Source organism: Leptidea sinapis, chromosome 4 (genome assembly GCF_905404315.1).
Source record: "Leptidea sinapis chromosome 4, ilLepSina1.1, whole genome shotgun sequence".
NCBI lineage: Eukaryota > Metazoa > Arthropoda > Insecta > Lepidoptera > Pieridae > Leptidea > Leptidea sinapis.
Window position 1 is genome coordinate 4,051,150 of NC_066268.1, and position 25,007 is coordinate 4,076,156.

The following is a 25,007-nucleotide window of genomic DNA, read 5'->3' on the forward strand; positions in this document are numbered from 1 at the left end:
ACAGTATTGAAGATTACGTAAACGATATTACAATATGGAATTAAATAGTATTATAGTTGTTTTTTATGGATTATATGGTTCAGCCTTGTGTTGTTTCACTGGTTTGCATTGTTTTGAAAATATGTTTAAACTTTTATGTAATTAATATGTATATGTATATGAATTGTATCTTTTGTGATTAACGTTGACGAGCAGTCTTTTGATTTTATGTCCATAAAATATTTTGACTTTGACTTTGAATATGGTCAGAGCTAACCAATATGCAGCTCCATCGGGTGAGGATAGCTGCTCTAAAATACATAAGATAAGTTTGAGCTGCACTATTACAAATTAAAAAAGAAATAAAAGCTTGTATAAATGCAAAACAGTTGACATTATTCTAACACTAGCAACGAATTAGTACGATACTCGTTACGTAGTAATTAATTAGTCACAGCCGCTCTCACGCTACACCAACTAAAACTTTTTGCACAAGAGACATCTCAATTTTATTATGAGGACAATCTCATTTAGTACTGAGTTATAATTTTTCCGTGCAAGATTTATAGTTTCATTTTATATGCAGCTTAAATCGCATCAAAGCTAATAGAAATTATTTATAGAAATTAGAAAGTACTGAAACTGTAAAATTCTTACATTAATTATAATAATAATAATAATTTATTTCTCTTAAAATCATAGTTTACAGCAGCTAGTGGCCGGAGTCACCTTTTAAGCAAATAATGCCTGTACCAGGTGTCTCCGCTCTTCCAATTCAGCAATGTGTTATATTTAACAAAAGTTTTATTGACATGGTGGTGAAATAATAATAAAGTTATGAAATGAATATAAATTTAAAAAGGTTATGAAATGAATATAAATTAACAATTTAAATATTTGGAAAGTTACTTTTGAACACCTTAACAATTACAGCGACAAAGATTTACAATTACGATTTTTAATTCTTATCGAACATGTAAGTCACTTTTTATTATTATAAACATAAATGATAAATATGTGTAACTATGTGTGAGTGTGTGTATGCGTGCGATACTGTGTGTTTTTGTGAGTGTTGTGTGCGTGTATATATGTTAAGTGCGTGTGGAATATTTTCTGTCTCATCTATGTAAACATTGGATAAGTTATTATACTCTGTACATTATTTAAGTTGTTTAAGTAAAATCTCCGTTGCCTCATAGTCAAGAGACTTTAACCACTTCTCTACGATTTTTTTTACAATCGTTATATTGTTTTGAGTGGATATGTAGTTTTTTATTTATTTTATTGTAAATTTGAGCTGAGAGACTATTGTATTGTGCGCTAGCAAACTTTGTTTTTGTTCGAGGGACTTTAGTTACGTTAGGTTGCCTCCTACTTTGTTTATTATTTACGAGACATGGTACTTCTTTATGTTTTTTGATTAAAACATGTTTCAGAAACAGTTTCCTCACAGAGAGTAAACCGCACTTAAGGTAAAGTTGTTCTGTAGAATATCTGTAACGTTTGAAATACATGGCCTTAATCAATGCTCGTTGCGAGCGCTCAATGTCTAAAAACTTTATTTTTGCAGCACCTCCCCACACTGGAATGCAGTAGGTTAGGATGGATTCAACTAGTGCAGTATATATTCTCTTTAGCAGAGTCTTAGAGGAGTCACTATCGTTCTCAGATTTGTCATTCTTTGGGACCACGTACCTCAGCGAGCGAAAAACCCATATTAATTTTCTGACTCTTTCAGCCAGTTGCTCAAGGTGAGGGTACCAGGAGAGCCTCTGATCAAGTATGACTCCTAGATATTTGAAATTATCTACTTTATTGATTTGGGGACAGTTACAGTTATTATGTTTGCTAAGTTTACAGTTATGAACTTTCAGATTAAAGTTGCCATCGGGCTGATTATTATTATAAATACTGAAGCATATATAATTTGTTTTAGAAGTATTTAATGATAGTAAATTAGACTTCAGCCAAGCAGATATTTGATCCATTCCTTTTTCAGCGCTATTTTTTACATCTGCCCAGGTACTTCCAGAAAAGACAACGGCTGTATCATCAGCGTACGAAAAAATTTTAGCATTATCGATTGTAAGATTGCACAGTTCGTTTATATATATTAGGAATAAAGTAGGGCCTAATATGCTGCCCTGAGGTACACCATATGTTACCTCTGTAGCTTCGCTGGAATACTGTTCTAATTTTACTTTTTGTTTTCTTTGAGAAAGATAATCTTTAAAAAGAGTTAAAGGCATACCTCTGATTCCAATATTTTCCAGCCTGTTCACAAGAATAGGGACAGAAACCGTGTCAAAGGCTTTTTTTAAGTCTAGAAATACTGTTATACACTTTAAATTTTGATCAAAATGTTCGGTTACTAATGAAGATAGCGCAGTTACAGCGTCTTCTGTGGATATACCTTTTCTGAATCCAAATTGCGAGGGATATATTATATTAAATCTGTTAAGAAAGTTAAGAAGGCGAGAATTTATTAGCTTTTCTAAAATTTTAGAAATGCAAGGCAAGATAGATATAGGTCTGTAATTATTAACGTCATTTCTGTCCCCATTCTTGTATACTGGGGTAATAATTGACTGTTTTAAGGAGGAAGGGAAGATTCCCTTAATAAAGCGGGTAAAGATGGGTTATAATTGGTACAATATCATTCTTTACATACTTTAAATACTTAGTTGGGATCCCATCCCACCCAGGAGCACTGTTCGTTTTAAGACTCTTTAACACAATATCTACTTCGTCTGGTCTGATTCAAGGTCTGTTTCAAGAAGTACGAAAGAGTTTAATTGAGTGACTGTATTATTAATTAGATTATTGAAAATGTGCAATGGCGTAGGATCTATATGTTCTGCAACTTGCTTACCAATGTCTGCAAAGAACTTGTTTACAAAATTTGCTGATTCATAAGGTGAAGATTTGGTGTTTAGTAACTCTGTGCTCTTAGATTTAGTTTTACTTGAGTATGTGATGTTTTTTATATTTCTCCAGAGTAATTTATTGTTAGCGACAGATTTTGCAATGAGATCTCTTTCGTATTGCCTTTTTAGTTTTTTTATTAAGTTATTTACATAGTTTCTGTATCTACTATATGTTATTTTTAATATTTCGTTATGAGGATCATGTTTTGACTGCATTTGTAATTTAGTTCTGTTATTTATACATCTAAAAATATCGGGAGTAATCCACGGCTTAATAATTCGTTTGTTCTTTGGTATTTTTACTGTTACAATATTATTTTTTATAGAATCTGATAATTTTTGCAGTAGCTGCTCACTCAACACATTCGGATCAGTGCAGTTAAATAATTCAAGTAATCCTAAGTCTTGTAAATAATTTCGAGCCTTTTCATAGTCTATTGTACTTTTTATCTTATTGGCTCTCATAAAATGTTTAATTTTAGACAGGCATAAAAATGTAGTGTAGTGGTCCGTTGTAGTTGTATGTAATATGGCGATAAAAGCCGAGATTTTTTGTTTATTTATTTTTAACATAATATGATCCAAGCATGAATTTTCCCTAGTTCCCAGCGTGTGACCTGGAAGTATCCCATAATCTGAGAGTGTGTTGAGATAATTTACTCTATTCTATTATAGTAGGTATGTTATTCTTCTACTGTATTGTGTGTAAGAATACAGGAGTATTCTTGAGAGAGATCGTTTTTTGGTATAAGATTTATATTCAAGTCTCCGGTAATAACTATGTTGTTTTTTGTTTTAATTTTACTAAACTGACAGCATAACGAGTTTAAAAACGGTTCAATGTTCGATATTGATGGGGAACGATAGATACATAGTAATGAGTTATTTAAAATATCAATTTGTATACAAGACGCATGTGTCAATCTAATCTCCTTTACTTTAGCTTTTATGGATGACTTTATAAAGACGGTAACCCCATCATTTTGATTCAGTTGTTGAGACATTATACACAAAAAAAAAGGATTATGTGGTTTTATGAAACCACGATAAAAGTGAAACTTTTTTTTGACATTTAACTAAAAATTTAAATTGAATAAAAAAAAACTATTTGCTTTTTTCTCGTTGATCAGTTTTTTGGACTCACTAGCTGTGTCGTTGTTTACCAAAAGAAAATAAAAGTTTCACTTTAATAAAATAAACTAACAAACAACATTTACATTAAACACTGACAAAACAAACAAAATAGCGTGGAGCACTGGTACAAATGAGTTATAGTCTCTCCTCGACCTCTCGAGTTCCGTGCGAGTGCTCTTCCAGCTGAGATAACCATGCATACAAGAGTTTATGATGATACGTCACTCGAACGGTTAGCACAGTCGGAAGATCACCCGCGCGGAACGCGAGAGGTCGAGGGTTAGAGTACCGCATCATTCATAAAAAATTTGTTTTAAAATTTTATTTGTGTATTAATCCCAGAAGTGAGGGTTATCACTTTAAAAACATAACAAATTCTAACATTATGTTAGTTTTTACCATTGCGTAATTAAAAACGTAAATTGTTGAAATTATTATTCTACTAGCGAACCCGACAGACGTGGTTCTGTTAAAAAAAAACTCTCACTGATGGAATTTCGTAAAATCCGTTCTTAGCTGACCTCTACTCGACGAAAGGAATATTCCCACCAAATTTTAAGTCTCTACGCCTTATTGTTCCAGAGATATCGTGATGAGTGACTATATACGTGGAAATCTCTTATATATATAGATTGACCATCAGAAATGGATTTTCTAGATACAGACCTCAAACTTTCAAGAATTGGCATGGCTAATGTAAGGCGGATCGGAAATTAAAGATTTGCGGGTTAACTCAACATGCAAAATGTTCATGAAATAGTTGCTGCAGATCATGAAGAATTGCTATTATCATTGCTGCATTGATCTCTTCATGTCGTTGTTCCTCCATGGTGCCCATGAAATATAATTGTTAAAATTTATGGTGTGCATGTTCGAGAGATTGCAATGATCCAATTCGATGGTGAAGATGTCCTTGTATTGACAAAATCAAAAGCAAAGTCCATATTACTGATTTGTAAACACTTATTTTGTAAACACATAGGAATTAGTATAGTAGGTATGTTATTTTTCTACTGTATTGTGTGTAAGAATATAAATAAATTAATACCCTGAATGTCGGATTAAATCGTCGTTCTTAGATAATGTCTGCCCCAAATGAGGACATTTGGAAACAAACATTGTATTTTTGAGTGTTTGCTAGAAATTGTCGTGATTGGGTAGTTTCCCACTAAGGCAGCACAATCCTGGCGTTTCTCCGGAAAATACTTGCAAAGAACGTCCATTGACCCAATGTTAACGCTAGTATGCAAGCGGTAATCAGTACTGCAATCGTATCGAAATGCTGCTTGATTCAAATCAGTACTTATGTATAGAATGTTATATTACGTCCTTGCACCCACCAGTCAACTTGAATAACATGACGTGCACTGTCAGTTGTATTATTACTCATGTAGAGTGAAACTAACAAAAAACTACATTGAATTTTTTCTGCTCTCGAGATGTCATCAAAATGTCAATCCATACAAAATGTATGAGAAAATAAATGTTTTTATAATAATATTTTTGTGATTTTTTCAATATTTTAATACTTATTATCCTATTCCGGACTAAGAGAAACCCAAAAAATCAAACAACAGAAAAAATGGTCCAGCCGTTATTGAGTTATAAATGGTGTAACTAACACGACTTTGTTGTATATATATAGATTAACTTTATAAGTTTATTATCAGAATATTATATAATGATGGCTAAACACGGCGTGATGGTTGAAATGTCTTCTTAAAAAATGTGATTTAACTCTTACTAATTAAGAGTAGTTATTAGCTGAGGTCTCTTTCATCTTGAGGAATACTCAAACAATATACCTTCGCGATAGCACAGACGAAACAGTAAAAAGTACGATAGTTTCTTTAAGACAATATAGTACGAGACGAGCAGTTCAGCCTAGCGAAACTCTCTTAGAAAAAAGGGATTCACTCGATTGTATTAAACATGCAGTCATTGATAGATTGACAGATGACGGCTATTATCTTGTAAAAAACGGAGCTTGACGACATCCACTGCGTTTTAAGCAATTGTTCGCTTTCAAACTTAGCTAGATTATACTTCGTGGCCAATCGCGATACTGTAATAACTACTATTTCAAACTTATGTCAGATGACAGCACGTTTCATACTAAACTAAATTTCAATTTTATTTAGGCAGGCCCGCCTCTTATTACGTAGTATTTACATCCTCTTTGGAGCAGTTCTCGACAGTAATATTAATATGAACATATTAATTATATATTCCTATAATTTTTCTTGAATTTAAAAATGGCAACGAACTTGTAATTTAAAAATATGAATAAATAAAGAGTTAATACATAAATTATATTTTAAACCACATTTAAAAACAGGAGTTAATGTTTTGTGTGTTTCCTCATATCTCTGCCATTTATTTTTGTCAACAATTGTATACCAAAAGTATTATTTTGTTTGAAAGTATAACGTGGTGAAATGGATTGAATTTAGGGTAATTTTTCACGAATGGTGTGGTAATTACCTTAAAAATAGAAGCCACCCTAGTTAACGTAATTAAATTCAAAACAATTTGTTATTTCTTTTTTAAAGTGATGATTTTTAAAGTGGGATTAATTACACAAATTTATGAACGATGCGGGACTCGAACCCGCGACCTCGCGCGTTTCTTGTGAGCCAACCATTCGAGTGACGTCACATTCATAAATCTTGTTAATGATATTCACAAATAGTTAATTACTTATTCAATATTAAGAAATATTCAAGTAAGCGGAGTTTTAGAGGCATGTGTCTTAACGTAAATTACTCAAAGGTATAAACTTGGTGAACAGAAAATTTGATGATTTCTACCCAAAATAAGCTAAAATGAAAATAAGTTTTCCACCGTTGGAAATGGAATAATCGTTAATAATACTGTCATGCCTATTATAAATTATTTATAGAGTTACCATTCCATACGAAAATATATCGACATGCTTATAGAAAATACGGATTAGATAAAATATACAGTTGTTTTAATAAATCCTTTCCTCTACCCAGTACATTATTTATGGCATTCCATTCCAACGATGTACCATTGTACGGGGCTTTCGTTCGACGCAGCCCGAGCGCGAAAGGATTTTGTTAAATCTCTCGCGTGTTACTCTCAGGATATTTGGCAAAGGATTGTTTTGTTTGGATATACGAATGTACATACGTTTTCACGAAATTCAGACCATTCACACGGAATAAATTGATCTTCCTAGGGTTAACATACTAGGCACATGTTTATAGAGGATAGAATATTAATATAGTTGTTGTTTTTCTGTTTATTTTTTTATTTCACAAGCTGACATGACACGCATTTATAATATAAGGAGGATTTATATCGTAACTCCTACAGTTTTTCCGGCGCACGCATGAATAGCTAGCAGATTGCAGTTTTATGTCCTAATTACTCGATACTTATATTATTATTATCGATAATTCACACTATATCTTTATAAATTATAGCCTATGTGTTATTCTGTTATGTAAGCTATATTACTGTAATTTTTAATTAAAATCCATTCATTAGTTTTTGCGTGAGAGACGTAACAAACATACATCTACACATTCCTATAAACTTTCGCTTTGGTTGGTTCACAGCCCATTTTCCGCAACTAGGCGTCTACATTGTGCGCCAATTTTACGTGAAAACCCAGTAAAATAAGTCAATTTTACAGACAACCTTTAAATTTCTTGGCATGTGTGTGTAAGTGCCATCAGGACGTTTTTCTTTACCGTAAGTGAGGTGAGTAAAAGTACATAATATGAATTTAGAAACCCGAACACACATGGGAAGTTGCGAGGGGGGATTAAAGGTAAAGACACTAACCTTTTCACCACAGACGCTCTTTTCACTAGATGTATAAGTATATAAATATACTAGCCGTTTCCGCTCGCTTCGCTGGGCGAATTTCAAATAGGAAGGAACGTTGGAATTCGAATAAGTAAGAATAAGTAGCCATAAACCATCAAGGATAAATTTAGCATCGAATGGTGGTAGTTTCATGTCAATACGATCAGTGGTTTAGGCTTGCAAGAGCTTCAAACAAAGACCATTTTCATTATATATACATGAAAGATTACTAACTCTTTCATACAAAGAGATTGTAAGATAGAAAACTTATTAAATTAGGACTCAAGACTTGAGTCTCGTGCTATAATTTGTCGTATCAACATCTCCTGAGGATGCATTGTGTCAAAGCGAAACACGTGTCGAATTGATTAAATACAAATGTTAGCGTACTTTACACTCAAGAAGACTCACAACTTATGGTTGATAAGATAGATTATATATGAATTAAATTTACTCATCGTCGAATGAATAGTATTTCTAATACTCATAATCTTAACAAAAAAGGATTATCGGGGTAATACTGCCTGGACTTTAAATAATGTACGAAAATTTATGGACAAAGCGGAATTTGATCCAGAGCTCTAACTAATAGACTTCCGCAATCGGCAAGTGCGCTAGGGTACAGGCTTTTAAGATCACCAAAATCGAAAGTGCCGTACGGCACACTATTCCCTCATCAAGTTCTGACCCTTATTTTGTTTATAAGGTGGTTTATTTTGCATGGTCTTATAGCTTGTTTCAATAGCATTCAGATACATTCACTCAAATCATCCTAATTATATGCAATTTATTGATACACGTAAAATAATACGCATTGACAGAACGCTGTGGGTGCGCCAAAATCACGCCGTTCTTGCCGATTTCGGAAGGTTAGACAACTCAAACATCCGGATGTCGCATTATACCTATACAATTACTAAAAACAAATGAACAATTTTAATGTTAAACAATTCAATTTGTTTGACTCTAAAAAATACATATTGTTTGTATTTATTAGTCAAGAACCTCTCAAATTTCTTGTAGAAATCATTTCGGTTCAAGTAGGGAAAGGAAAAATACAAAAAGACGAGGACAATCCGCTGTGGGCTCATTAGTCAGTTATATAGTCGAAGATATTTATATAAGCTAGTTAATTTGTTCGGCCGTCGCAAGAAAGCGATTCTTGATTGGTTCCTTCCATTGCTCAGAATTTTCCTTTGTGTGACAAGCAATTATCGTCAGATGTAACGACAGACATTTCATTAATGGAATTATGGTTCCTTTTCATTCCTTTCATAGCTACACTTATTTTAAATGTCTTTGACTTAATGATGTACAAATTTAAGCGTATTTCTCGCTGTTTCTTTTTGTTAACTTTTCTACAAAAGTTTTATGATCTTGTTTTATGTCGTCCACCACGCCATTTATGTTGTCTATATTTTTTCTTAAGACTTAGGACTATATAGGACGTATTCAAAGTACGTTACAATGAATAGTAATATGAAGGGTAACCCCCTTATTCATAATAGTCTGCTAACTTAAAGCATTGCCAATTCTCACTCTGTCTTATTCAATTGACCTAAGTCAGAATGAAAAATAAAACTCGGTAGCAGCTGTTTAAAGTTAGCGGACCATTATGAATAAGCGGGTAAAAGTATGAATTATAATCGAAAATTCAAATTATTGAAGTTAAACTTCTTTACCCATGGTTCACTTGGGGATTAAGCTGATGAATGCGTGACGAGAGCGTAACAAACGCACGCTAGCGTTACGCGAACGGTCGCGTCTTTTATTTAAATTGGTAACACTTGCGTTAATCAAAGATATTTTTGAGTTGTAGCGGTGTGGGATGTTGAGTAATATTGTCGAAGATCAGTTGACGAGTTGGGGCAAGTTCTGCGATCTTTGTTCAAAGTCCAATACAACAGACGTCAGCTGTTATCGCTTGAACGGATCTGCGGAAGCTGTAGTATTACACTATGAAGTAACCACTAAACTGTTACGATTAATATTCTACGGGGTAAGCTTATCATAAATTTAAGTAATATCTAATATATAAAATTCTCATGTCGCGGTGTTTGTAGTTAAACTCCTTCGAAACGGCATCACCGATTCTCATGAAATTTTGAGTGCATTTTGGGTAGGTCTGAAAATCGGACAACATCTATTTTTCATCCCCCTAAATGTTAAGGGTGGTCCACGCCAATTTTTTTTAAAATTTGTTTAATTATGAGTCAACATTAAAAAATACATACTACTTCAAATTTTCACCCATCTACGATCAACAGTTACTTTTGTATCGCAATTTTAATATCGGCAATACAACGTTTGCTGTATCAGCTAGTATAATTATATAATTATAGTTTTTAATTATAACTACTTCTATATCTCTTCTTGTTTTTAAGTTTAGCTATATAGTCACATCTTAATTCAGTCAAGGTTTCGCCTTTGAGGTTCATGTGTCACGCGTCGGTCACAGAAGACCATCGTTGCAACACACTTATGTTGGAACACATGCTGAGTGGCTCCTTTTTTAAAAACCACACGTTTTTATATTTTTAAGTTGCTTCATTTTGTTATTTGTGTGTGTTGAAATAAATGTTTTTCTTTCTTTCTAAAAATTTTCTGAGAGGCTGGTATTCCTTCCTTCCTTTCCAAATTATTGTTTCCTCTTAGGGAGCGATTAAACCGAAAACGCACGCTGAATTCATGAGGTATTTTTGCTGCCTTGATTGCACGTCGGCATTCATATTGAAAAATTACTCATATCTTCATTGAATCCATCTTAACTTTAAACCATTTATTTTTTATCTTATTTATTTAGAGCTTTGGCAGTGAGAGCATTTGTTCATAACAAAAATTAAGTAATTTTTCATGTTATTCTATTACAACCCACTTTAGGCCATAAAATCGCGCACCGATTCGAGTGTAAAGTAATGACGTCACAGTGGTCAGTGACCTCCATCCATAGCGCCTAGATATACAATTTAATATTTCTGAAACGATTGGTCGTATCTACATTTTTTGACTATTTTAATAGAGCATAAATTAAGCTTAAAAATATCAATTAAGAGCTTTGAAACGGCATTGACCGAATTTCGATTAAAAGCTCCTGTTAAATGTAACTTATGTTATATTGTACTAAGTAATTTCAATTCAAGTAAATTAATAACGGTTCTACTTAAAGTAAATAAAGTTGCGAGCAGTCGCGTTCCTTAAAGACCGGCAACACTAAATTGGTTCCTCTGGTGTTGAAAGAGAATGTCGGCGGTGGTGATCACTTAACACCAGGTAAAAAAAATGTCACTTGTTGATAAGATGATAACGAAGCAAACTTACTTGAAAGTCTCCACATAAGCAGGAGAGGTGTGTTCCATCGCCTGCCACCAGAGCGATGTGGTCATGATAGTGAAGCGGCGTGGCTGAGCGGCACTCGCAGCCGGCATCACCGCAAGCAGTCCGGCATCCTGACGCACCAGGAACTACCAAGCTGGTTGGCTCAGCACTCCACATTCTTTCCAGCCTTTGGATCTGGGAGTAGAAATGTAGCATTACAATATTATAATAATAATAATATTGACACACTTTTTACACAAATTATCTTGCCCCAAGTTAAGCATATATAGCCAGTGTTATGGGTTACAAGACAATGTTATATTTAATACAATATACTTACTTAAACATACATAAATACATTTAGACTCGGAAAAAAACATCCATATTCATCATATAAATGCTTGCACCTACCGGGATTCGAACCCGGGACACCTCTAGCTTAGTAGGTTATTATATATATAGGTTAGTATATTATAATATTGTTTTCGTAAGTTATACGTCCAGATAAAGTCTCTTGCTGTTAGGCAACCGATAAAAACAGGCCAGGCTTAATACTTTAGTGTGCGTGACAAGTTGCGTCTTACACTCGCGATGTATTAATATACATCATTTTGTGTTAGTTTTTTTTTATGAAAATACAGGACGAGACGAGCACGTTCAGCTGATGGTAATACGCCCTGCCCATTGCAATGCAGTGCCACTCAGGATTCTTCAAAAGACCGAAAATTGAGCGGCACTTCAATTGCGCTGATCACCTAGAGACATAAAATGTTGAGTCTCATTTGCCCAGTAATTTCACTAGCTACGGCGCCCTTCAGACCGAAACACAGTAATATTTACACATTACTGCTTCACGACAGAAAAAGGCACCGTTGTAGTACCCATAATCTAGCCGGCATCCTGTGCAAAGAAGCCTCCCACTGGTGAAAGTGAATTATTGCTCAAAATCGAGGTTAGTTCTAAACTCAATTTTTATCATCGTTTTTACAGCTGTATTAGTCTATCTAAAGATATAAATGATCTAAGCAATATTGCATAGTTGCATTTTTTTAATAGATCAAAATACACAACTGGGAAAGTTTCTGTACCATGCCTTCGCTTTCAAAGCGCTATTTGTATCTTAGGTGAAGTAAATGAAGCCAAAATGATTTCTAATAAATTTTGAGACAATAACTTCTAATGATATTTAAATTGAGAGATTGACTATATTCAGATTGAGATTTTAAAACATATTTTATCAACAAATATGTTTTGCAAAACATTTTATTATTATTACTTCACTTTGTATGTATAGTTTTAATTAAGTGTTGAAAATTGGTCCACCGAGGCTGTACTAAAATCTCAAGTAAAATGCCCCAAGAGTAAGAGTTTTCATGAACTTACCAATATAGGAGTAAAATAATACTGGATTACATTACAGGACCGAATATCTATGGACTATTAACATACATGTATCTAATATATAAAATTGTCATGGTGTTAAACTTTGAACTCCTCCGAAACGGCTTGACTGATTCTCATGAAATTTTGAGTGCATATTGGGTAGGTCTGAGAATCGGACAACATCTATTTTTCATCCCCCTAAATGTTAAGGGTGGTCCACACGATTTTTTTTTTAATTTTTTTTATTTAATATGAGTCAGCATTAAAAAATACATACAACTTCAAATTTTCACCCATCTACGATCAACAAATACTTTTGTATCACGATTTTAATATCGGCAATACAACGTTTGCTGGGTCAGCTAGTATGTATATAGAAATTTTACATGCAGTTATTATTATTACTAGTGTATTTATATGTAACGACATCAATTTAATCACTACTGTTACTGTACACACGTTACAGCCATTTCATTAAAACGTATTCACAGCTAATACAATATTAGTGGCTGTACGCGAATGTATAAATCATTGATTATTTATTTATTAAGCGAGCTTGCCATTTGCAAAGTTCATTAGAAAAAACCACAAAAAATAATTGCAATTGGACAATTTCAAAATAACAACCGCATACAGATGACTTTAAAAAGTGTTTAATACATACTTTGTGTTTTATAATTTCTAGTTCTATAAATTCAAAACAGAATTTTTGTCGAGTGTCTATATATGGACTACAGTGAATTTGGCTTGCCTTTAAAATCATTCAGTTTTACAAAGAAGACGTGTGGCACTCGGGGACTGCCGCGGTATAGCTATTGCATAGCATTTTTTATCAACTTATGCAATTATAATTGTTTATTTATTTTATTTATGCAGTATTTTTTTTTTGATAAAAGTAATTAAAAAAAAAGCAAACGGGAAGTGAGTAAAATTTATCTTGCAAGATTTGATTACAGACAGACAACGGGACAGGTGAAACTAAATAAAAATGCTTGTCATAATAATAAAAATTCAAAAAATGTAATAAAAAAATAAAGAAATTAAAAAAAAATCAAGATGTACCCCAGGCTCGAACCTGTGGGACCTTCTGCACAAAAAAGAATACGTGATAACAGCTGTTCCACGGCAACTGTAATGACCGTGCCGAAATATCTATATACATCTGGTAAGTGTTAGGTTATTTTCCTTACGGAATTTCTGGATTCGGTCTCCACGCTCAAGGCCCGCGATAGAAGCTATGCAATAGCTTACTAATTATTAAATAGCTAGGATAAAATTATAAGATCTTTGAAATGCTTTTAAGACGTAATGACGCAAATAGCGGACAAAACAGGGAATGGAATGAGCATCATACAGACTCTTCGCATCAAACTCGTAAATTTTTATCAATCATGTTAAATTCAAAATAATGTGATTAATTTTAATCATTCATTGTTGCTATTGGCATTCTAATCTTTGTTGAGACACGTACAATTTCGTGGCCTTTTTCCGACCACTATAATTCTTACTTATAAGAAATATTTTTTTTTATGGAATAGGAGGACAAACGAGCGTACGGGTCACCTGGTGTTAAGTTGTCACCGCCGTCCACATTCTCTTGCAACACCAGAGGAATCACAAGAGCGTTGCCGGCCTTTAAGGAAGGTGTACGCGCGTTTTTTGAAGGTACCCATGTCGTATCGTCCTGGCAACACCGCACAAGGAAGCTCATTCCACAGCTTTGTAGTACGTGGAAGAAAGCTCCTTGAAAACCGCACTGTGGAGGACCGCCACACATCCAGATGATGGGGATGATATCCTAACTTGTGGCGTGTCGAAAGAAATCTTTAAAATAATAATAAGGTGTTTTGTCCAAGATTAATATGATAAGCCTAATAGTTAACCGATTTGAAATGTAGCGTCTAAAAAGAAATGTTGGTTATGAGAAGAATGGGCACAATAAATTGACTGAGAACATATTGTATTTTATTTAAGGTTATTTTTTGAGCTTTATTGTGCTTCAATTAAATTGAATGAGCGAGTCATGGCATCAGTCTCAAGGAGTGGTATTGTATAAGGCGTTCTTTATAATAATCGTATTACCTCTATAGTGACGCTCTGATTGGCAGCGGGTATAAACCGATGCGTACACAGAAGCCTCTCCTCTATGTTCCAGAACACGTGATGGTGGGCTGGAGCCGAGACCCCGCCATGGGGCGGCGCTGCAAGCCCGTAATGCGTTGAGGCACATGTGGCGTCTGGAGATACCGTGCCTTCATGTTGTTCTGAGAAACAAAAACTTCCAGTACTATCTAGTAGCAGTTTATATTAGTTTTGCAGTCTGGTTGGTGTGGTTGTATTGTGGTACGCTAGGCATCATCATTTTGGATTTTGTGATGCGTTATGGCTCAATCATATCGCCATTATTGTAGAAATATAAAGCTGCTTACCATGAAGTACTTCATCTGCTCTTTAATACTTTTCAATGTTGTATAATCTTGTTTTAGTGCTAAACAATTATCTGTTATTTATATTATGTCTCAGGTATATCTACAGGACGGTTGCATGTGTTTAATAACTCAAAAATGTGGATCACAAAAATATGGGCCCTATAAAACTGTGATAAACTTATCATTTTTACAAACTCACCATCGTGAAATGCAAATGCTCCGTCAACGAATTCTTCTTCATCAGCACTTTGCGATGCTGCTCTTCGAATCAAGATCGTTAAATTAGCACCTTTCGAAGTGACAGCTTGGCGGACAAGGAATCTTCCAGAGGGATCGCGAGCCTCTCTCACAGAGGGTCCACAAACGCGTAAAAGAGCTCTGTCCCCTCTCTCGTATCTCTCGGATCGGTCTACACGATTCCCAAAGTCATGAAGCCCTTCCAGTATCTCAATATGAGACCGACAGCTTTGCAACCTATTAAATAGTTTTTATGATTGTATTTGACATGAACAGCTACACAATTTGTTATGTTTTTAAAGTCACTCAAAACCCTCACTCCTGGGATTAATTACACAAATAAAACTGAAAACCAAATTTTATTAACGAAGCGGGACTCGAACCCGCGATCTCTCGCGTTCCGTGCGAGCGCTCTTTCCAACTGAGCCAACCGTTCGAGTGACGTATCGTTTCTATGTTATCTTGTATGCTTAGTTCAACTCTCAGGTTGTGGCTTCATCAACAGGATCTACTTTACAGTTGATAACCTGCTCAACTCCAATATCTGCATATTAGGAAATTGAGAGTTGAACAAAGCATACAAGATTTTATAAACGATACGTTACTCGAACGGTTGGCTCAGTTGGAAAGAGCGTCCGCACGGAACGCTAGAGGTCGCAGGTGCCGCATCGTTCATAAAATGTTGTTTTCAGGTTTATTTGTGTAATGAACATCTACAATTTCGTCGTTGAAAGATATATAACTCGGGCATACTCAGAAATAATAATAAAAAAATGGGCATAAATTTTTTCAAAGCGATGATAGTAAATTAGATAGAACTTTTTTTATGGAAAAGGAGGACAAACGAGCGTACGGGTCACCTGGTAGTGATCACAACCACTCAAATTCACTTGCAACACCACAGGAATCACAGGAGCGTTGCGGGCCTTTAAGGTGTACGTGCTTTTTCTGAACTTACAGAACTATGTATTTTATGTATTACATTATATTTCTACTATATAATAAGTACATTTTTTGACATTTTAAAAGAATTCCAAAAAGTCAGAAGTACCAGTTAAATGTGTAGAATAACTTACAAGTTACAAGGTTTATTAACTACAGGGTTATATTATGTGTTATAACATAACTGCGATGTTGCAATTCAAGTATAACTTTTGATTTACAGTCCATTGTCTTTACTAACTGTTACCCGTGACTAAATTAGTTAATATATTATCGACTCAGTCGTTTTTGAGTGATTGTTACAACCGCTGTCACATGTATAATATTATTACACAGTATATATTTCTTATTTTATTTAGATAATAGCCGTTCCCGCCCGCTTCGCTTGACGAATTTTAAAAGGAAGGAACGTTGGAATTCGAAAAATAGGGATAAACATTTCGCATCGAATGGTGGTAGATTCATTTCGATACGATCAGATCGTTTAGGCGTAAAAGAGTCTCAAACAATGACCATTTTCATTATATATATATATAGAAGATAGTAGAATTTTTATGTCATCAACTCTGCCAATAAGGTGTAATAATTTACATTTTTTTATTTAAGTTCAAAATTAATTATAGCAAACAAAGCCTTTAAATTTTAGCTACAGAATATACAAGACACAAAATACTTTACCTTAGATTATAGTTAAACAGCGAAACTTGAACCACGTCTGCGGGTGTGCCAAGCAAATGTATCGCACACTGAGTTCTCCACGCAGAAGATCTAGTATCAAAATGTCCGGATCTCGCTCCACCCGCACCGTACCCTCTCACAGTCGCACCACACCCCACTCGACCGTTACTTGATATCTCGTTTGATATAACATCGTTTTCTATCGCTAACTTGTCCCCTGTGAAATACGGTTTTATTGCGAAAATATTTCCTTGCCAAGAATATAAATTGCTACAAATATGTTAATCTTTCCTTACTTTATTTAAAGGCTTTTTATATATATTATAATTTAATGATACTTTCCGGAAAAAATAAAATAGTTCACGAAATTTGATTATGACATTGGCACATCCTATTAATATATCAAATTTAAAAAGAAGATCATTGATGTATTAATTGCATATTCAATTCTTCTAACAAAAAATAATTGTATTATTAACATAATTAATTAGATTTTCTGATGGTAAGAAAAAAATTATACTTTTATATTACATTATACATTTACTACATTTTTTTATGGAATAGGAGGACAAACGAGCGTACGGGTGTTAAGTGATCACCGCCGCCCACATTCTCTTGCAACACCAGAGGAATCACAAGAGCGTTGCCAGCCTTTAAGGTGTACGCGCTTTTTTTGAAGTTACCCATGTCGTATCGTCCCGGAAACACCGCACAAGGAAGCTCATTCCACAGCGTTGTAGTACGAGGAAGAAAGCTCCTTGAAAACCGCACTGTGGAGGACCGCCACACATCTAGATGGTGGGGATGATATCCTAACTTGTGGCGTGTCTGGGGAAGGTGGAATTCGGTGGCAGGAATCAGGTTATACAGCTCTTCGGAACACTCCCCGCGATAAATGCGGTAGAAGACACACAATGAAGCGACGTCTCTACGCAACGCCAAGTGATCCAGCCGTTCGCAGAGCACTGGGTCCCCGACAATTCGAGCTGCTCTGCGATTATTAATTACTTTCAAATTATTTAATTTTTATTATAAGTCATAAAAATGCGTAACGGATACTGCTGCTTCTTGTGTTGGAATAGTGTTATATTATAGAAATCTATAAGAGACATAATTTTTTTATAATACTTACTATTAAAGATAAAGCAGCTCTTAAGCTATTAACACCGATTTGTATTCAATTCGTTACGAAGTTGCTATCGATAGTTAGTAGAGATAGGAATATAACTTGAAAGAATATATATAATATAAAAAATATATTCTTCTTCTTCTTCTTCTTCGTCGGACTACTCTTGACAGAGCAGTCGTGGTCACGTCGAACGACGAACGATTCTACGCCAGTTATCCCTGGCTATTGCTTCTCTGGCACATGTGTTGAGGGGAGTATTGGTTAAGGCTTTGATCTGGTCTGTCCAGCGCATAGGGGAGCGTCCTCTTGACCTACTGCCGTTGACCCTTCCCTGAACAACAAGTCTCTCTATGGCATGCTCTCCACGTCGCGTGATATGTCCGAAATATCTGAGGATACGGGCTCTGACTATAGATGAAAGCCTTTCTTTCACCTTGAGCTCTTCAAGTATCGAGACGTTTGTGCGGCGTTGTGTCCAAGATACTCGTAGCATTCGTCTCCAACACCACATTTCTAGTGCGTCTATCCTTTGTCTCTCTCGTTCTTTGACTGTCCATGTTTCGGCACCATATAGTAGTATGGGAAACACTAGAGATCTTACTAACTGAACTTTAGTAGCTTTGGTGATATTCCTGTCCCGCCATATCCTCGTCAACTTCTGCATTGCAGATCTGGTAATAGCCATTCGCCTTCTAATTTCGTCTTCCGAGCCACCAGTATTAGCGACCAGTGATCCTAAGTATATGTATGACTGTACAACCTCGCAATTAGCAATCTCGACTATATCTGGTGCATTGTTTTGACTTCGATCGACAATCATCATTTTTGTTTTCTGCCGGTTTATTTTAAGGCCATACTGGAGGCTGGTATGCTCGATACGATGTAAAAAATATATAATATATTTCATATAAAAATATATAAAAAAAAGAATTATATTCAGATCTTTAGCTAACTTGATTCGTGTAAGTTAGTTGGCACTACTGTAGTGGTAGTGTAGCTGGTAACATCATCACTGTGACGGTCGTGCTTAGCGTTAACATAACTTATTGTGAATTGTAAGGGGTAACGCTTCCCAAATTGTGTTCAATGATAATAAATTGTCAGTGGAAACTGTAAAATACAGATATTTAAATTTGAAGTGCGTTTAAATTACCAAACCCAATAGCTTTTTTTAATCTTAATCGCTAGGCAAACCCAATGCAATCCCTTTGAATTTATGCCCTTAACATCAGAGGATCTGTGGTCGTTAAATTATATAATATTGCTAATTGAACTTACCATGATGTGTATGATGGGTAAGTGCAGCTAAGGGTTCCGAAGCTGCAAGCACTGTTGGCGGTGGTCCACTTGGTTTTATCTTCTCTTGGAACTCCAATCTTGCGATGAAACCATTGTAATCGTAAGGTGGAACTAGGGGACCGGAACTAAACACAGACAAGACAATCAAATAATTAAAAAAAGGTTTCTTAAAAAGAAGTAAAGACACTCAGATGTTATAAATTTTATCATCGTCTTCAAGTATCAAGTCTTCTTTGCACAGGATACCGGCTAGATTATGGGTATCACAACGGCGCCTTTTTTCTGCCGCGAAGCAGTAATGTGTAAGCTTTATTGTGTTTTAATCTGAATGCGCCTAGTGAAACTACTGTGCAATTGAATGCCATATACGAGGAAGCCAAAGCGGAGCAATTAAGTGGGAGATCAAGGTTAGAGGATGAAAAACTATTTTTAACAGTACCTAGAATTCACTGACAGGTTCTCATCCGAATCATCATTATTTTATTCTTTACTATCTATACAGTCCATTCAGGTTATCGAACAATTATTAATCATAATATAATAATATATTATGTTGTATGTATGCATTTGTATGACTTCTCTCTTTTTGCAATATCATCGAACATTTTCATAATCCATCGAACTTATGTCTCAATGTGGCGAGCTTAATCGTAGTGCCGCTCAGAATTTTTGGGCTATTCAAGAATCCTGAGCGGCACTACATTCTACTGGACAAGGCGTATCAATTGATACGCCCAATAGATAGTAATTACTATCAGTTGAACCTCCTGCTCGTCTCGTCCCTTACTGTCATTAAAAAAAAACATCTTTCCAATTATTCTATGAAGCTGGTCAGTGAATAGGATGATAAGGTTCCGTAAATAATTTTAGAAAGTAAGTAAAAGGTAATAATCATTATTTGTTACTGTGACAAATTCATTACTAGTTCTTTTTTTGGAATTATTTACTGTATGTGTTTGTTTAAATTATATGCACATCGGTAACACCACCTTCTGTTATTTTTTCAAATAAAACAACTTCATTACAGGTTGCCTGGTAGAAATCGCTCTTAAGCGATAAGGCCGCCTATTGCTTTTTGTAGTCTCGATGTTTGTTATGTTTAATTATTTTGTGGTATGCAAAAAAGATAAAGATATATTTCATTACATATTTTTCTACCGTTACCTGATTGATACGACTCAATAAATTATGCATATAAATGCTAATCAACCACAGATTAAATGGTGACGTTAGTATAAATTAGAGGATATGGCATTTTGCTAATGCACTAGTTGGAATTGTAATGGAACGTGATTAATAAACTTTTCCAAAAATAATTTATTGTAATAGGCGTTATTTTGCGGAAATCCAAAATTATCCATAATCCGTAAATGTTTTGAGTTTTCCTGAGTGTTAATTCCGCCAATATTCGTCTTCAAACAATTCAACACATTTTTGCCTCTACACGAGGAGTCCTATAGAGATCAGAGACTAGTCTCCTGAGGATGCCTCGTATAGAGGCGAAACTTGCGTCGAATATTGAAGGTCCTCTTGACAATAAAATAATGACTCGTTTTTAACGGATCTACTTCGTTACGGACTTCCGCATGTCAATCAATGTCAATGGTGAAAAGTTGATGGTGCGGGAGCATATTCATATTTGTAATTTTTCATCCTATAGGTCACCTTGATGCGTGTCATTGACGGATTGAGTTAGTTGTTAGCGAGAAAAGGTACTGAATGCATTGTGATGTGCATATCTTTATAAGATAATATTATTTATCTACTTAGAATCTTATATTTTATTTTTATTTATATTTTATCTGCTTGGAATCCTCTTTTAAAGATTCTAAAACAGTTATCTTACTGCTAACATTAAAAAAGCCAGTCCTAATAACCATTACATCATCCAAACGAGTGTTGTAATGAAGTTCAGTACAACATTACAACACTAGTTTGGATAATTTAATGGTTAATATGGTGTAGATAGAGTCTTGTATGCAACTGTTGTGTCATAAGGGGTAAAATAACACTCATGTTAAAAAACCCACATTCGTGTTTTTATACCCCTTATTACACGACAGTTGCATAATAACTTTTACCACGCCTTTTCTGAAATTAAAAAATGGCATAAAAAAAATTCTATTAAAGATTTAGCTTTATTAGTTAGATCCCTCCTAATGGCTTTAGACCTCATAGTATTTCTGCAGAGGTATAATTCAAAACCCACAAGTAATTTTTTTATGGAAAAGGAGGATAAACGAGCGTACAAGTCACCTGGTGTTAAGTTATCACCGCCACCCACATTCTCTTGCAACACCAGAGGAATCACAGGAGCGTTGCCGGCCTTTAAGGAAGGTATATTCGCTTTTTTTGAAGGTACCCATGTCGTATCGTTCCGCAAACACCGCACAAGGAAGTTCATTCCACAGGTTTACGTACGTGGAAGAAACCTCCTTGAAAACCGCACTGTGGAGGACCGCCACACAACCAGATGGTGGGAATGATATCCTAACTTGTGGTGTGTCGTGCAGGTGGTGAGGTCGTGAAGGTGTAATTCGGCGGCAGGAATCAGGATCTGACACATCTGGGGCAGATACCATGCATCTCAAACGTTGTTATTACTATAGATTTAGAATAAATAGTTGTACGCACTCACTTAAATTCTAACAGCAAATTTGGTCCTGGTTGTTCTAGCGTGGCGCTACGTTCAGAGCAGATAGAAGCTAACAGCGGTGCGGAAGGTGAACTGCCGGCCCGAAGAGTTAGATAATCCGATGAGCAGTGACTAGATAACATAAAACAAGTAGCCATTAATAATAATTGTATTATCATAAATTTAATTATCGATGGAAAAGATCTAAAATCAACACTAGGCTGTAACCCTGACGTATATACCTAAGTATAAATTCATAACTTTTAAACAATAAATTTCCGTTTTTCCCTTTTTTTTATTAATTGAATAATAGTTATTTAAAAATCTCAGCAAACTATTGTGTTTGATATCTACATTACAAAGCATGCATAACAAATCTCTGTGATGTTAGCCATTCTAAAGTCATCTATTTAGGAGTCAAGCTTGTGTCCGTTAGCGGAGGTGACATAAAACAAAATCTAATAATTAATATTATGAAAATAAGGAACGAGACGATTATGATGTTCAGCTGATGGTAATTGATATGCCCTGCCCATAACAATGCAGTGCTGCTCAGGATTCTTGAAAAACCACAATAATTCTGTACAACTGCGCTCGTCACCTTGAGACATAAGATGTTAAGTCTCATTTGCCCAGTAAATTCACTAGCTACGACTCTCTTCCGACCGAAACACAGTAATACTTACACATTACTGCTTCACGGCATAAATAGGTGCCATTGTAGTACTCATAATCTAGCTGGCATCCTGTGCAAAGGAGCCTTCCACATAATTAAATGGGGACAAGTTCGTGTCTTTTCCCTTTAAAATGATCTGAATGTGATCAAAAGTGTATTAGAATGACAAAACATAAAAAACTTTCACTAAACAAAGAGTCACTTCCATGATAATTCAATGCCACCCATTTTTTATATCCACACCAAAATATTGGTCTTAGTACCACTAATATAACGAAAGTAGTAATAATAATAAACGCTACACAAACTGTTCAGCAGTTCGAAATGTTGTAATCCATTGTGACGTTATATTTTACTATATTCAGCTGAATTTCAATTAACCTATTCATAGCTCAAGCAGAATTGAAAGCATCAATTAAACAGAATGGACACCCTACTTTCCAAAGTTGATAATGTCACTGTAAATTTTTAAGTAACGAATAGGGGTAGCAGACAGAACGACGTCACTTTATTTACTCACTAAACCGATTTAGTTCGTCAGCTTTTTCAAACGAACAGAGTTTTATACGGGTACGATAATGCTTTTAGAAAAAAATCTTGTATTGCGGTTTTCAACAATGCTTCTGATATCTTTTTTGTTTCAATGAATTTATAGGTTATATTGAGAGAGATATTTCCAGAATAATCTGTTTAATAACATCAAATTCTCGAGACTTTTTAATGATTTTTCATTGTTTAATAGTTTTACCAGTGGGAGGCTCCTTTGCACAGGATGCCGGCTAGATTATGGATACCACAATGGCGCCTATTTCTGCCGTCAAGGAGTAGCTAGTGAAATTACTGGGCAAACGAGACTTAACATTTTATGTTTCAAGGTGACGAGCGCAATTGTAGTGCCGCTCAGAATTTTTGGGTTCTTCAAGAATCCTGAGCGGCATTGCATTGTTATGGGCAGGGTGTATCAATTACTATCAGCTCAACGACCTGCTCTGTCTCGTCCCTTACTGTCATAAAAAAATGTTATTCACAACTATATTTTTTTATTTTTATTTATTTTATTTTATTTATTTATTCAGAAACAGACTTACTACTTACGATTTACAAAATTAAATAACAGATACTAGACCTAGAGTTTCCTTAATTAACAGGTTTAATAGCGAACAGTCTATTATAATTATACAAACATATTCAAATACTTTAAAAGATCATACAAGTTCTATGAGAATTTAAATAAAATTATTTTAATTTGTTTTTTAAAATTTGATAAACTGGAACAGGAAGCTATATCTACACTATACGCATGGTGTAAATTATTATTGTAAAATTTACTCGCACGACGAACAAAACTATTTTCTACATAACAACTAGAACATTGATTTACATGAAATAATTCGTTTGAATGACATGTGCGTTTTGGAGGGCGAGGTATTTTTATGTTTATACATTGCAACAACGAGGGACAATCCATAATATTATTAATTATTTTGTACAAAATAACAGTATCAATAAAATGACGTCGTTTTTCAAGATCTTCAATTCTATGTCTGTTTGCCGATATGTCATAATCAGTGTATATATTACCGGTTTTATAATCTGAGGTCTTCGTAAATTTCTTTTGGATCCTTTCAATTCGATCAACATGAATTTTGAAAAACGGGTTCAAAACAGAGGATGCAAATTCTAAATTACTTCTTACAAAACTATTAAACAAAATTTTATGAGTTTGTGTGTTTTTAAAAGGCTTTCCTATTCTCAATATAAATCCTAATTTTTTGTACGCTTTTTTAAGAATGTTATCAATGTATGGTACAAAGGTAAGCTTTGAATCAAGGATAACACCCAGATCTTGCACTTCAGTAACTCTTTTTAATGGCTTATCAGAAATAGTATAAGCGAATATGATCGGGTTTATCTTGCGTGTATAAGTGATCACATGACACTTATCAGGGTTCAAGAATAGACTATTACCCTTGCAATATCCCTCGAAAGAAGTGAGATCTGCTTGTAATGAGTAGCAATCATGCACACTCCACACAATTTTAAAGATCTTTGTGTCATCTGCGTATATTAGCATATTATATCCATTCACAATACTAGAAATGTCATAAACATAAAGTATAAAAAGTAACGGGCCTAAATGAGAACCCTGCGGTATACCCGAGCTAATATTTCTGTAGTTAGAAGTATAACCAGCGAGAGCAACAGCCTGACTCCTATTATCTATGTATGATTTTATCCAGCGCAGAAGATCACCATGTACTCCAAGACGCCAGAGCTTTAAAATTAATGTTTTATGGCAAATTTTGTCAAAAGCTTTGGCAAAATCGCTGTACACTGCGTCTACCTGACAACCTTCATTCATTGCATTAAGTATAATTTCGGTGAATGTAAGCAAGTTAGATTC

At 34.7% G+C, this 25,007-nt stretch overlaps 1 protein-coding gene across 1 annotated transcript in view; it reads right to left on the minus strand.

Moving 5' to 3' along the window:
- Positions 1–25,007, minus strand: part of LOC126980044 (uncharacterized) — an 86,660-nt gene that overhangs the window by 35,738 nt on the left and 25,915 nt on the right. The window contains exons 8-13 of the mRNA XM_050829671.1: positions 21,931–22,059; positions 19,272–19,417; positions 16,865–17,081; positions 15,207–15,481; positions 14,661–14,842; positions 11,199–11,390 (exon numbers count right to left, since the gene is read on the minus strand). Of these exons, the coding sequence (XP_050685628.1) occupies positions 11,199–11,390; positions 14,661–14,842; positions 15,207–15,481; positions 16,865–17,081; positions 19,272–19,417; positions 21,931–22,059 (1,141 nt within the window). The remainder of the gene's footprint in view (positions 1–11,198; positions 11,391–14,660; positions 14,843–15,206; positions 15,482–16,864; positions 17,082–19,271; positions 19,418–21,930; positions 22,060–25,007) is intronic.